At 43.3% G+C, this 14,121-nt stretch overlaps 4 protein-coding genes across 4 annotated transcripts, besides 23 other annotated features; all 4 read left to right on the forward strand.

The window, feature by feature from the left end:
- Positions 1-147: 147 nt before the first annotated feature.
- On the forward strand, positions 148-564 carry Tb10.26.0300 (hypothetical protein, conserved; the record flags this gene model as incomplete). The annotated part of the gene is made up of 1 exon (XM_818275.1): positions 148-564. The coding sequence occupies one exon, from the start codon at positions 148-150 to the stop codon at positions 562-564; it is 417 nt and encodes a 138-aa protein (XP_823368.1).
- Positions 565-953: 389 nt separating this feature from the next.
- Positions 954-4,256, forward strand: Tb10.26.0290 (calcium-transporting ATPase, putative; the record flags this gene model as incomplete). Its single annotated transcript, XM_818276.1, has 1 exon — positions 954-4,256. One exon carries the CDS (start codon positions 954-956, stop codon positions 4,254-4,256), a length of 3,303 nt encoding a protein of 1,100 aa, XP_823369.1.
- Positions 4,257-5,013: 757 nt separating this feature from the next.
- Positions 5,014-5,074: a microsatellite.
- Positions 5,075-5,626: 552 nt separating this feature from the next.
- Tb10.26.0280 (hypothetical protein, conserved) lies at positions 5,627-7,531 on the forward strand (the record flags this gene model as incomplete). The annotated part of the gene is made up of 1 exon (XM_818277.1): positions 5,627-7,531. The coding sequence occupies one exon, from the start codon at positions 5,627-5,629 to the stop codon at positions 7,529-7,531; it is 1,905 nt and encodes a 634-aa protein (XP_823370.1).
- Positions 7,532-9,116: 1,585 nt separating this feature from the next.
- Positions 9,117-9,160: a microsatellite.
- A 154-nt stretch (positions 9,161-9,314) lies between these two features.
- Positions 9,315-9,336: a microsatellite.
- A 58-nt stretch (positions 9,337-9,394) lies between these two features.
- Positions 9,395-9,454: a microsatellite.
- Positions 9,455-9,548: 94 nt separating this feature from the next.
- Positions 9,549-9,575: a sequence feature (AT_rich).
- Positions 9,576-9,769: 194 nt separating this feature from the next.
- Positions 9,770-9,794: a microsatellite.
- A 228-nt stretch (positions 9,795-10,022) lies between these two features.
- Positions 10,023-10,050: a sequence feature (AT_rich).
- A 125-nt stretch (positions 10,051-10,175) lies between these two features.
- Positions 10,176-10,204: a microsatellite.
- Positions 10,205-10,251: 47 nt separating this feature from the next.
- Positions 10,252-10,280: a microsatellite.
- Positions 10,281-10,437: 157 nt separating this feature from the next.
- Positions 10,438-10,471: a microsatellite.
- Positions 10,472-10,505: 34 nt separating this feature from the next.
- Positions 10,506-10,638: a sequence feature (GA-rich).
- Positions 10,562-10,706: a sequence feature (A-rich).
- A 120-nt stretch (positions 10,707-10,826) lies between these two features.
- Positions 10,827-10,873: a sequence feature (T-rich).
- A 105-nt stretch (positions 10,874-10,978) lies between these two features.
- Positions 10,979-11,035: a sequence feature (A-rich).
- A 24-nt stretch (positions 11,036-11,059) lies between these two features.
- Positions 11,060-11,095: a microsatellite.
- A 140-nt stretch (positions 11,096-11,235) lies between these two features.
- Positions 11,236-11,313: a microsatellite.
- Positions 11,314-11,435: 122 nt separating this feature from the next.
- Positions 11,436-11,464: a microsatellite.
- Positions 11,465-11,495: 31 nt separating this feature from the next.
- Positions 11,496-11,546: a microsatellite.
- A 22-nt stretch (positions 11,547-11,568) lies between these two features.
- Positions 11,569-11,602: a sequence feature (T-rich).
- Positions 11,603-11,769: 167 nt separating this feature from the next.
- Positions 11,770-11,792: a sequence feature (AT_rich).
- A 1-nt stretch (position 11,793) lies between these two features.
- Positions 11,794-11,834: a microsatellite.
- A 136-nt stretch (positions 11,835-11,970) lies between these two features.
- Positions 11,971-11,998: a microsatellite.
- A 155-nt stretch (positions 11,999-12,153) lies between these two features.
- Positions 12,154-12,270: a microsatellite.
- Positions 12,271-12,482: 212 nt separating this feature from the next.
- Tb10.26.0260 (hypothetical protein, conserved) lies at positions 12,483-13,769 on the forward strand (the record flags this gene model as incomplete). The annotated part of the gene is made up of 1 exon (XM_818278.1): positions 12,483-13,769. The coding sequence occupies one exon, from the start codon at positions 12,483-12,485 to the stop codon at positions 13,767-13,769; it is 1,287 nt and encodes a 428-aa protein (XP_823371.1).
- Between the last annotated feature and the right edge of the window lie 352 nt (positions 13,770-14,121).

Below are 14,121 nucleotides of genomic sequence, written 5' to 3' on the forward strand. Positions count from 1 at the left end.
GTGGTGGAGGGGAAAAGCGGAGTGGAACATGTAAGCAATTCCGACATTTTTGAGGGTCTCGTGGCGGACAAGGAGGTCGCAGTACCAGCCATTGAGATACCTTTTACTCACGCTACTGGATCCCTCTTGCAACGGATTTGTGCTCACATGACGTATAGATATGATTATCGCCCACCAAACGGGGGTGTTGAAGGTTCGACAGTACTTTTTGAGCCTGTTGCAAGGGAACATAGGGCTACTTTTTCATGTGGCGGGGGTTACGGCAGGAATGTGATGCCTGAGATTCCCCGGCCCATGGTGCTTCCGCTAGTGGACTACTTGGATTCTTTTGACAAGCGGTTTATTGAAGATTGGGATGAAATTACAACGGTACAGATGGTAAAGTTGGCGACATTGCTGAATTACGAAGAGTTGCTGAACTTAGCGTCCGCCAAACTGGCTGTGTATTTGTCTGAGAAGTCCATTGAGGGGTTACGAGCCTTTCTTGGCGTGGAGAATGACTTCAAGGCTGAAGAAGAGGCTGAACTCAGGAAAGAGTACGGAAGAATGTCAGAGGAGAAGTAGACATGAGGGTGTGAGGCACACTTGTTTTTGCCGATGTGCGCGTATTCGAGAACCAGGTGTGGCGCGTGTTGACGGTGGAGGTGGTGGTGACGGCGGTATGGAAGGATTGCTGAAGTATGACCCAGTGTCCCCTTCGAAATTCTTCGTTTAATTTACAGAAGGGTGACATGATAGTGCTATGTTTCCCGCATTTGCTCAAGCGTTTACATTTAAAAAAAAATTGGTGTAAGCACGTCTATTCGCGTTGATATCGATGTGTTCTTTGCGTGTGCACGCGTCAATCGACACAATCCAGGTGCTTAACGTGACCAACGCTCCCGATATCCCCCCGCAACCCTTTTTGCTTTGTCCGTTTAACCTTGTTTAGATATCTTTTTCTCCTGTTCGGTATGCGTGGGGAGAGCAGTGCTGTGAGTTTTCAGTATGAGTCTCCCGATGTTACCGGCGCCTCCCCATCATTCACCAATTCTTCCCTAGCGAGGATAATTGGGCAAAAAGAGCTTCCACGATTCGGTATAGAAATTGGTGGCCATGAAGGGCTACTGAAGCTGCTCGGTGTCCGTTACGACGGGGAACCGACGTGGCGGAGTGGCGGTGGCTTGCGTGGGGGCATCTTGTCGGATTCTGTACATCAGCGACGGTGTCGTTTTGGTGGCAACCGCCTGCCCCGCCCTCGAGATAAAAGCGTGGGAACCCTCGTGAAAGAGTCCATCGAGGAGGACAAAATCCTACAGCTGCTAATCGGTGCGGCTCTGTTTTCAATTTTACTCGGTCACTTGACCTCCTATCATCAGAAGGAAGGGGGGAATATGTGCCCCAGCTGGGTTGAAGGGGCAGCTATACTCTTTTCTGTGGTGGTTGTTGTCACGCTTGGCGCGCTCAACAACTACAACAAGCAGAAGCAATTTTCACATGTCTTATTGCAAGAGGATGGAACAAGGCAGTCGATCGTTGTATGGCGTTATGACACATTGGACGACAGAGCGATGGTTAGGGAACTTTGCCTGGCTGCCAGAGAGGTGCCTAGTGAGGATCTCGTTGTTGGGGATGTTGTGCAGATATCTTCAGGAATGGAGCTTAGCTTTGACGCCATTCTCTTTGGTGGTAACTATGTCGTTTGTGACGAGTGTTGTGTGTCAGGCGAGAGTGAAGAGGTTGTGAAAAGTTTGGAAGCTGATCCCTTTTTGATCAGTGGTTCTAGCGTTTTAGAGGCCTCGTCGGAGGCGATTGCTGTCGTTTGCGCTGTGGGAGAGAAAAGTTTCTCGGGGGAAATTGCCATGGCCGTTCGAGATACGGAAAAGAAGGTGACACCGCTTCAGGAACATTTAAGTGTTATGGCAGATCACATAGGAAAGTTTGGACTGGCCGTTGCTGTCCTTACATTCGTGGTTCTTTTTCTCAAGGAGGTGTACGAGGTTGTAGCCATGGGAAAGCCGTTTTTCGTCATGAGTTTTGTTGAGAATCTGGCCACATCCATTGCCATAATTGTTGTCGCCGTACCGGAAGGATTGCCACTCTCAGTGACTATATCGCTTGCATACTCTATGCGATACATGCTGCGGGATGGCAATTTGGTTCGACATTTGGCGGCCTGTGAGACAATGGGCAGTGCAACGGTTTTGTGTACGGACAAAACTGGTACCCTTACATCTCCCCACGCAACACTAAGCAGAGTGCTCTTTGAAGGGAAGGTTTACACGGCAAATGATAGCGGAGGGGATGGAAGTAGTTGTGTCGAGGGCGGTCGATGGAATAAAAGTGGGACCGGGTTATTTGTGGTGGCGTCTTCTCAGGCAACCGCCGGTTTGCTAATGGAGTGCGTGGTTTCCAATGCGTTGGATCCTGTTCGAGGCCGGCCGGTGAACCGAACGGCGGAGGCCCTGCTTCAACTTGCTCAGCATTTGTATGTTTCATGCGGCGATGACTTTTCCTCGCCATTCGTTTACGACATGGGCCGCCTGGCGCAGCAAATGTGCGACGGATCGCGTTGTGTCCGCTTCCCTTTTACATCAGTACAGAAAAAAAGCGTTACAATTCTGAAGCTTCCTACTGGTGAACTCCGTCAGTATGTTGTTGGGGCACCAGAGGCGATATTAAGTAGCTGTCGGAATTTTATCACAGCCGCCGGCGCTTTGGTGGAGATAAACACCGAGTCACGTGAATTTCTTCAGAGCATCATTCAAGAATTTGGCCGCAGAGGCCTCAGGAGTTTGTGTTGTGCGTACGCCGTTGTTTATCCGATTGAGGGGCGCATCATGCCACTGGAAGTTTCCAGCGCTCCGCTCAACTTTTTGGCTGCGGTTGCATTAGAGGAAGAGGTTCGACCTGAAGTCCCCGCAGCAGTACGAGCAAGCATCTGTGCAGGTATTCGTGTGATCATGGTAACAGGTGATGGGCTGCTTACCTCCATTAACATTGCTTATCGATGCGGGTTGCTGAACCCGGTGGGCGGGGAAACAAGTAATTGCTTTTCTCCACCACCGATCAGTACGTTGATCAACGATGGCTATGCTATGGACGGCCCCGCGTTTCGTGCTTGTTCTGACACCGATCTCCTCGTCAACTACATTCCGAAGTTGTGCGTATTGGCTCGTGCAACTCCGCTTGATAAGAAACGGGTCTTACAGCTGCTAAAAATGCACGATCCACTCGCTGTGATCGCCGTTACTGGCGATGGCACGAATGATGCCCCTGCGCTAAAGCTGAGCGACGTTGGTTTTGCCATGAATAGCGGTAGTGAGGTGGCGAAGAGGGCGTCCGACATCATACTTCTTCACGATAATTTTGCCGGGATGGTGAAGGCAACCATGTGGGGACGCAATGTCAGGGACAATGTACGCAAGTTTTTACAGTTTCAGCTGACCGTAAACTGCGTTGCGTGTGTCTTCGCTTTTTGCGGCGCCCTGATTAATGAGAGCAATATTTTGCCCCTGAAACCTGTGCAACTTCTGTGGCTCAACCTCATCATGGACACGTTGGCTTCCTTGGCTCTCGCAACAGAGTTGCCTTTGGAGAAGCGTCTGTTTGATCGGGCACCTGAACCACGAGACACGCCCATCATACTTCCGGGTATGTTGTTTCAGGTGGCGGTGCAGGGTGGTTATCAATTCGTTGTGCAAATCTACATGTTGTTGGCCGGACACCGGTTGTTCGGCGATAGCAGTACCGGTGAAGTGGAACGGCGGAGTCGACCGCCTATTGACTATTTGTGTCCGAAACATCTTTCTATCGTCTTTAATGTGTTCGTGCTGATGCAGGTGATGAACTTCTTTAACGCCCGTCTTCTCCATGAGGAGGATAGTTTCTTTGAGAACTGGGGTAGTAGCCGTTTGCTGCTGCTGATTGTAGCTGTGATCGCGGTTCTGCAAGTGTGCATCGTGCAGTACGGGGGGCGCTTCATGTCTACAGTCCCGCTGAGCACCGAAGAGTGGCTCTACTGCACGTTGTACGCTAGTGGAAGCCTGGCTGTGGGTGCTGCATCGCGGTTCTGCTGGCGGTGGATGCGGCGCCGTGGAGCGCACAGTACAGGGAGTTGTGATTCATATGTATTGCTGTCGTATCTTCCACGTTGGCTGCGAGCGCTCATCGATGGGGCACGTGGGGGTTCCGGGAGGAGACGGCAAAGAAGTAGCTATTGTAAGGCTGCGGTGAAGGGGAAGGGAGCGTGTAAAACTGCCCCTGCATACGTTTAACTTTAGAGAAGTTGAGGGAGAAATGCAGAGGGTAAGTGGAGAAGTTGTGCACGTGCCACCACTAGAGGGGTTGCGCGCATGGCTAAAGCGCGTGGGCATTGCTGACCGGTGGGTATACCACTGCATCAATCCAGTGACGCACCCTGTGGCATGGGTTCATGTGCGGAGGTTTTTGTGCTTTTTTTTTTGGTCTAAACCCCCCCTATTTCTCATCGTTGCTACTATTGTTATTGTTATTAACGTAGTTTTTACGCGGTTGTAATATGTTTGTAATTTTTCACCTTTTGCATTATCACTGGCTTCGGCGGCGGGCATATGCTGAGGGTTTACTGCCTTCCAATTCTGCTGCCAATTAGGCGAACACGATAGGCGAGGAGTTTCTCCCCGGTGGTTCTATCAAACTTTACTGCACTAAACTGATGTGTTTGTATGATTTCTACCTATCCAAGTCTTTTTTTTCCATATTACTTTATATTCTTCTTCTCTGTTTGCCTCTTCTGTGGATACTCATTGCAAACGAAGGCATATATAATATTCACGGGAAAGGAAGACAATAGGGAAAAAGAAAAGGGTATATAAGCCCGAAGTTTAAATAGGCGACACTGTTACCATTACCATTACTGGTATTGCTTTTTTGTTTTTTTGTTTTTTGAAGCCACACACAAGGGAGAATCAACAGAAAAACAATACTTACGAAAGACACCTCTTCCTTATTTGTGATTAGGTTAATAAACGCACGCGCGTGTACGCGCGTGGATTCTTTATTTTTTTTTATCACTTATTTATTTTGTTGTTTATTCGTTTTTTAATTTTTTTGTCGTTGTACGATAAGATAACCACCAACCACAGCACGAGTACATTTATACACGAAGTGAACTCATACGCATACCTCTCGTGCGACTAGGGGAATTACGATAGGGAGAAGGAGAGGAAGGAGAGCTTACTCCGTATTTTGCGCTGCGGCGCTGGATTGTGGTGAAGAGGTAGAAAAAAGAAGGGGTTCCATTGTTTTATTTCCTCTAGGGTTCCTTTGATTACTTCTCCTCGACGTGAGCGCCTGCCGCCTCAAAAAGAAGACAAAAGTGAGGAAACAACCATCTGTAGAAGGGGCTTGGGGGAAAACATATATCCATATATATAGTTCTCCGCTGTTAGTATTGACACAGCTATTATTTGACGTTGCTGGTTTCCTCGGTGGATGAAATTGGCGGCATAAGGAAAAGGTAGACTTTGACAACAGGAAGAAAGAAAAAAAAAACAAGGAAAAAAGGAGCACGAAAGGAAAGAGAAAGCAAATTAACAACAGGCAGAAGCGTGGACGGAGTCTCCTTTAAATACAAAACAGGAACAAAAAAGGGGGGGGAAGAGGAATGAGTGCCAAGTTACAACCCATCTTAGAATCGGCCGACGCAAACGCACCCTTCGACGTTCCGGTGACTCCGATTAAATCCTTTAGTACCAACACGATAATTGGAACGGAGGCCGGCATACGGCCGACGGATGGTCACAGTGAATGTAGAATTAGTGTAACCGCTGCGGAGTATGGCGGTAAGTCACATGACCGCATGGTCGGCAGCGATAGCGACATTACATCTGCCGCCTCATCATCCGGTTCACACACAGGGAATAACTTTCACTGCTACACTAATGAGGGTAGTGGTGAGGGGGGAGGTGGTGCACGGAAACTGGCACCTCATCTCCAAAGTTATGAGGAAAACACTCCCACAGAGGCCAGCACGGCCGCGGGCGCCTCTCCAACTCCTAAAGGGGGAAACTCCGATGCGGAGGAAAGCTCCCATGGGTTTAGAGTCCCCTCGTGTGAACCTCCATCTCAAAGGGAGCTCTCAGTAGCGATGGATTCACATTCTGGGATACAACACAAGCATGAAAACCTTCTGAGTCCACATGATTCCAGCGATTTCAGCGGCGATGATGTGTCTCATAGGCGGTGCGAAGAGGCTGACGATATGCAGCCAAACCAAGGCAATCAAGGAAAGGCGAATGGAACTGGGGAAATGAGGGGTACCCGGCAAAATAAGGGGAGGCCGGCAAATGTCCTCAGGCTTCCGCCGACAACCAAACCATCGTTTGTGCAAGTTGGAACCGTAAGGGATCATAATCTGACGGTTGCCATTAAGCAACGTGTTAGCCACCACGCGGCAGTTTGCGCGAGAGTCAATGCAGTGCCACGGAAGATGTGTCTTTCTTCAATACTCCCGTCCTTTGGTACGGCAATGGAGATGCACAGTTGCAAGAGGCAGAACATGCTATTTCCTTCAAGTACGCACGTTCTTCCTTCTTGTTTGCCCGCCGTGGGCAAAAATGGAGGCTGCGGGTACTGCTCGTCAACTTTTGCCGCACCTGAAGATATTGAAATGAGAGTAAAGAGGGGAAATGATGTGGACTGCACACTGCACAGTGTTGGCGGAAAATTACCCACGCAGTCGCCCATGATGTCCCTGTCGTCATCGCACTTGGAGAAGGAACCCGTTTCGGTGTGCCGTGTAGACAATGATAAATTGGATGAGGAGGAAGAATTAGGGTTCGTCGTTATCGTCAAGGGAAAACATCAATGTAAAGGCTATCTGACAGGTCAATCAAATCTATCGGCTGGCGCAGTTGTTATTGTGGAGGGAGACCGTGGCGAGGACATTGGAACCATTCAGCAAGTGTATGCCATAGAAGACGTTGACCAGCTGCTTCACATGAAAGTAAAGATGACTGACGCTGCCGAAGAAGCGGGAGGGTGTTCGAGCACTGTTGACGATACGACTACGGGTGCGTCTGATACCCCTCATGAAGAGGCGGTGTTGGACTCCTGTAGCGTTGCTCGAAGTGACGCTCAACCCCCTGACGATGGCATGCGTCTCCCACGAGTCCTCCGTCTTGCCACATCGGAGGATATTGCACAACTTTCTGCCCTTCGAGATGAGGAAACCGAGCTTCTGCCGAACGTGTTGCGTGTTGTTAACGGGTTTATATCCAAGTCTACCTCCGCCGCTGGTGTCACCCTTGTTGACATTGAGTTCCAGTTCGATAAGAAGAAGTTGACAATTTACCTCCGCCGCCCAACAGAGACAGGGTTTGTGAACTTCCGCCGCATGCAGCGACGGTTCCATCGTCTCCTGAAATGTCGCATTTGGCTAGCGTACATGGATGAAGTAGAGCGCCAAGTAGAGGCCTACATCGAGAAGGCTCCTCTCGGTTGTGAGGTGAAGGACCGGGAGCCGTCACGGGACCGGTGTCTAGGCGCGGGAGATTTGATCGTAGTTTAAATGATACAAATGCGTCTGTGAGGGCTGCTGGATTATAAGCGAATCGTGGTGAGGAAAGGTGGAGATTGAGGAAAAGCATATATTATAGGTGAACGGGCTCGTGCACGTGCTTGCAGTGCCAGTCAACTCCGGTATTACGTGGCGAGAACACGGGTGTGGTATTGATGCACTACCTCGTAGTGCCTAGGATGCTATTTCACAATCTATTCAGTTCTTTTTTCCCTCTTGGGTCTTCCCTTATCCTTCTTAAAAGGTATTGTGGCATTGCTTTAAGGTTTATTTACCTTCGCTGCCATTTCCATTTTGCCCGCTGCGCTCGATAACGTTCGATTGTTATGATCACACAACTTTTTTGGGACCGTATTTTATACAGATCTGATTCTGCATGGTTTGGCCGCTGCAGCTTTTGATCCCCCATTAGTCCTTTTGTTTTTGTTTCCGTTCCATTATTTTATTTGACTTTGGGTGGACTTTCCTCCCTTCCCCTCTCTTATTGATACGCTCTCCCGTTCGTTCCACATATGTTTGTGTTACTTTTAGCCGTGGTGATGACATGTATTTGTGCTGTGACTAATTATTTCCGGAAAGATATTCATGTGATGGATTAGTAGATAAATTTAAATCTTCACCTGGTGAGTACCCCCTTTTTTTGTTTATTTCTTTTGATCGTGTACTTCCCTCCCCCATACACAATACGCTCTTTTTTTTTTTTTACTTTTGTTGGTTTGTTCGTGGCATGAGTTTTATATCGATTTATCAGAGAATCAACCAATAACAAATACTTGTATGTATATGTTTACATGTATGTGCTTCCCTTTTATATGCATTTGTTTTACTTTGGAGAAGCTGGGACTCGCTTTCCGCTTCTTTTCTTTTAAAAGAAAAAAAAAGTAATTTCCTTGTACAGATGTTTTATTTTTGTCATGTTTGTTTTGTTTATTGTTATTTATTTTATTTTACAGTTTAGCGTGATTTCGTTTTTCTGACACGTGAAGGCCACCAACCCCTCCAAGAAGAAAAGGCACAGAAGATCAGAGAAACCAAAAAGAGAAAAAGGAAATAATAATAATAAAACAAAATAAAGGTGAATGTAAAGCGGAAAGATAATTTTTGGGGAGTTAATGTGAGGAACTGAAGTGAGCAGACGCGGGACCTATTTATTCGTTCCTTTCATTATTATTTTCGTTTCTTACATTTCTGCGGTACTTCCCTTCATGTTTCACGTCCGCTCGTCTCCATTCCCTTATTTATTTATTTCTTTTTGGTCTTTTCACTCCCTTTCCCTTTTCTATTACAAAAACAAATAACAAAAAACAATAAAAAAATTATGTTCATCGCCGCGTCGTAGTGTTGTTTACCATAACTTCCCTCTCCTTCTCCCCCTCCAAAAATATGAATGAATTACCTCTTTTTTTTTTTCCTGACGTCATGATGGGCCTTTCCATTTGTTACTTCCATTTTTATTTTATATATTTCTGTTGTTTACTTCATTTCACCATACTTATTTTCTACATTTACATGTTTTATTTTCGTGTATTTATGGTATATTCCACATTGCTATCTTATTACTTCATTTCTAACTGTGTTATTATTATTATTATTAAAGTTGTTGTTATTATTATTATTATTTCAATGTATGTATCAAAGAAATAAATTATCAAACCAATAAGTGAATAGTTTTAATAGCTACAGCTTTGATACGCATTTTCGTGTGTCTATGAAAGGAAGCGAAGCAACATAAAGATAAAAAAAAAAGCAAAAGCAAAAGCAAAAGCAAAAAAAAAACAACAACAACAACAACAACACATATATGTTTCTTTAATTCGTTTACATCTTCTTTTTTACGTGCGCATTCCATCACCTTTCATTCATTCAACTTTTTTTTCCATTTATTTACTTATTTTTATTTTATTTATTTTATTTGGTCACCCTCTCAGTCACTTGCTTTTTATTTCTATCATCATTATTTACATGTATGTGCATGTGAAGATGTGCTGTTCACAAATGTGCGTGTGTGTTTAAATAAATATATAAATATATAAATGTATGTATTTGTATGTGTTGTGATGAATTTGAAATGTTGCGCCTTCGCAATTTAGTGTGGGGTCACTGCTGAGGAGTTGGGGAATTCTGTATGCAATTTGTGTTTTTGTTTGTTTAATTTATATTTTTACGCCTCTAATTTTATTTAAGTAATGATATAAGGGATATGTTTAAAAATATCTTTAGAAAACGCCAAACGAATGAATAAATGAATGAATGAGATAATTAAAATGTACGTACAATAGTGTATTTAATGAGCGAAGGCACGTTACTGTGTGGCATTAAGATGGCACGTAAAATCAAAACAAACAAACAAACAAATAATAATAATGATATGTATATATGTATTTGTATATTTAAAAGGGGTAAATGCGATTCGTGTGAGGGGTGGTGGTGGGAAATGTTTGGTAACGACAAACAAAAAGAGGGATACCAAGAATAGGTAAGCAAATAAATAAATAAATTAAAATAATAAAGGTAACTCTCTGGGGCCCGTGTCGGCAACCCAGGAAATAAAAAGTTAGTTTTATTCTTGTTATTTTATTTTCTCTTTTTATGCACTGTCACCGCTTAGCAGAGGCAAGCCCTTGTGCCGTTGCCCATTATTATTATTATTATTATTATTATTATATTTGCTGCTGACGTGCCGTTGTTTTTTTTTCTTCTTCTTTTTTTAATATATATTTGTTTATTTATTTATTTATTTGTGTGTATGCGTATGTATATATATGTGACGTTTTGGCTTCGTTGTAACGCTTCGACTTTTTCGTGTAAGATTGAGAGATTTATGTATTCATTTTTTTTTGTTTTGAGTTTGTGCACTTCTTAATCCGTCATAGCTTTATGAGTTATTGATTTAGTTGTTTTCTTTTCTTTTTTTTCTTTTCCTTCCTTCTCCTGCTTCATGCATGTAGGATATGAGGGAATAAATGAAGAAGATAGATGAAATAAAAGTGAAGAAGTGAAAGGGAGGTGGAGGGGGAGGGGAAAAAAAAATAAATAAAAATGAAATAAATACAAACAAACAAACATAAAAAGAAGAAAAAAAGAGAAAGAGAGAAGAATATATGAGACAATTAAAAGGCCGCCACCACCATTAGAAAATATAAAAATAAAAATAAAATAAAATAAACACGCAGGCGCGCGACCAGAAAAAAAAAAAAAAGAGGAAACAGAGGGAGAACAGGCGAATAGGAGAATAATGACGGCACGGATGCGGATTGCCGAGGTTTTCTCAATCCATCAGTGGATGTTTTTTTTTCTTTTCCTTTTTTTTTCTTTAAGTTTTATTTCCTTTTTATGCGTTTCCACACCGACATGTGTTCGGTCTTACGTGCATAACAGATGTGCGTTACTGCGCAAATACATTCAGACATTTTCGTTTCCTTTAGTTAAGAGAGGATCAAAAAAGGAAAAAAAAAGAGAAAAAGAGAAGAATTTAGAATAATAATTAAAAAAAAATCATAGCGGTACTTGAACCTTATATTCTTTTTCTTTCTTTTCTTTCTTTTTTTTTTTTTTGGAGGAAGTGGCACAAAGAGTAACGGTTTTTTTTTTTTTGTGGGGGGATTTCCTCCATTCTCTTGAATGATGGTGTTAAGATGAACTGCCATGTCTACACCTATACAAGTATTAATTTTTTTCTTTTTTTTCTTTTTAAAATTAGTACTATTACCGTTACTATTGTTATTACCGGATTTCATTATTATTATTATGATATATTTATTATTATTATTATTTTTTTTGCGCTTATTACTACTCGTCAAAACGGGTTTCTTCCACAGTTTTTATCCCAAAACGATGATTTTTTTTTTTAAAAAAAAGATGAGGAAGAGAAAAGGAGAGAAAGAAAATAATAAAGTTTTATTTTTATTTTTATTTTTATTTTTAAAAAAATGATAACGGAACTAAAGAGAAGGAAACACACACGTACTCATATTCATATATTCATACATACACACACACACACACATGAAAAGGGGAAAAGGCGGGGCCTCTTTTTTTTTTTTTCTTTCTCTCCTTTTCTTTGGTGGTTCTTGTTTCAGTGAGCTGTTGGAAGTCTTTTTTTTTTTCTTTGCAGGAATTTATTTGTGTCCATGGTTTTGTGCTTTAGGGAAACCCGCCACGTCACTTTTATTTCAACTATTATTTATATTCATTCTCTCCTTGTGTTGTCTTTTGCCTTTCATTAGAGCTAAATATATATTTTTTTTTTTTAGAAAAAGAGAAAAGAAAAGAAAAGGAAAACAAAAGAAGAAAATACATTTGTCACCTATTTTTGTCTAGTGGCTATTGGCATTATTTACAGCAGATATCAGCTGGCACCTGACGGGTGAGTTTTGTTTGGGTGACTGAAAACCAAACAAAAGAATTAAGTTAGGGGACGTGACGGTTGATTTTCTTTTTCTTTTCTTTTCTTTTTTTAAAAAGTTTTCTCCCTATTTTGTTAGTGAGATTTTCATTACCAACTACTGTACTTACATTCAGGAAACCCGTCGGTGTGTTTGTGTTGTAGCGAAAATATTTCGTGCGTTACTGAATTCACCTCCTTCATATATTTCCATACAACAGTGCTGAGCATATATATATATATATATACGCATACGCAACCGCATATACATTTATATACATATATATATATATATATATATATATATATATATATTAATATTAATATTAATATATATATTTATTTAATTAAATCCCTGTTTGGTGAGGGATGCATGACCAACGAAAGGTACGACCACACAACATCGGGGAGAAGGCGCGGGAGCAACAACTGGAAAAAATACGGCAATTTACAACCTTGTATGACTCATTACTTGAGCGGCGAAGCAGGCGTGTATATGAGGAATCGATTCTTCCACAACTAGCGGAGTTGTTGACTAAAAATGCAGAAGCATACACGATGTTTAATTATAGGCGTGAAGTATTATTGGATTTGTGGAGGAAGATGCCTGAAGCTGCTGCTTGTGAGACCGTTGCACCACCTGAAGCGGTAAAAGGCGAGGAGAAGCGGCAACAATCGGTAGTAAAAACACAACTGGATTGGTTAAGCGAGGAACTGAAACTCAGTTCGAGTATAATTCAGAGCGATTACAAAGTGTATGCGGCATTTGTGCACAGACGCTGGGTATTTATGCAACTGCGCCGCCTCGCAGAATCCGCACTGGGAAACGTCGGGAAGCGTTCAAAACCTGCCGCCCCTGCGGGATGTCAGTTGGGGGAATGTGCGGCTGCGGGTGAATTCGATCTTCCGGAGGAGGTTCTTTTTTGGGCGAAAGCGCTGCTTAAGGAAAAACGGCAAGGTGACGCGTTACTCGCAATGGATGAGCGGAATTTTCATGCATGGGAGTTCCGGCGGTGGGTAATGTATCAATTGGGACAAATGGAAGATCTGTTCGTACAGAGTTCCATTCAATTCGGACCTGCAGTTGTGGGGATTAAAGAAAGGGAGTTCGCATCTTACATGAATGGCAGTGCCAAGTCTGATCGACCGCGTGATTTGTTCTTTACCCCAACAGAAGTAAAAGAATTGAACTTTACGTCGGCAGCTGTTCGGCGAAACTTTTCCAATTACAGCGCCTGGCACCAGCGAGGATTTATTATGCAGGGTGCACTTCGGCGTTTGCAACAGCGTCAGTGGCGGGAAGAGGAGGCAGACAACAATCTCCGTGACGGGATGCTTTCGCAGGCTTGGGGGCAATTGGAGGAGGATTTGACACTTCTCACTACCGCCATTTATTGTGACCCATTGGATCAATCAGCGTGGTATTACGCGAAATTTCTCATACACGCCTCTAAGCAGTTGACAGCGTTGCCTTTTGCTTCAACAGCAGTTCCTATTGATATCACAGCGAAACTGGATGAGGTTTGTCTGGATCTTGTAGGGGAGGAGCGGCGTTTAGGGGAGGATATGGAAACGTATTGGCCTTATTTACATCTTGCCACGTCTCTACTCACAAGTATCAAAAAAAGCAACGACGGTAACAGCAGTGATGTGATTAGCGATCGGCAGTCGGCGTTAAAACTGGCACGTGAAGTATGGGCTGCCCTACAACCACAAGGAAGGCACGTTAATGGTGATGATGATTGCATTAAATGCTTGCAAGAATTATGTGCTCACTTAACTACGGCTGACCCTTTACGTGCGGGCATGTACAAATACTTCCTTTCTGAGGTTACCACAGCGTAAGGGATGTGATGCAACTTCAACTTGCATTCGGCTCCTTACTTCTTGTCACGCATTCCGTAAGGTTTAGCGAACCAGGAATAGGGCTGGTATAAGAGTAAAGTGAAATTGTTTTTTTTTTTCCTTGTTTGCATAGTGTTATCAAATCATATCATGAAAAGAAACAAAAGGAAAGCAAAGAAAAAGGATGAAGTATTTGTATGTGACTGTGCACGTGTAGATATATGGAAAGTCTTCAGAGATGTTGGGTGAAGCGATTTAAAATATGTTTCTCTTCATACGAGTTCACAGTTCTGCGCGTTTAAAAACATACATTCAATCCTTTTTTTCTTTGCCACTACATCTGCTTATCGCT

Source organism: Trypanosoma brucei, chromosome 10, assembly GCF_000002445.2.
Source record: "Trypanosoma brucei brucei TREU927 chromosome 10, whole genome shotgun sequence".
Lineage (NCBI taxonomy): Eukaryota > Euglenozoa > Kinetoplastea > Trypanosomatida > Trypanosomatidae > Trypanosoma > Trypanosoma brucei.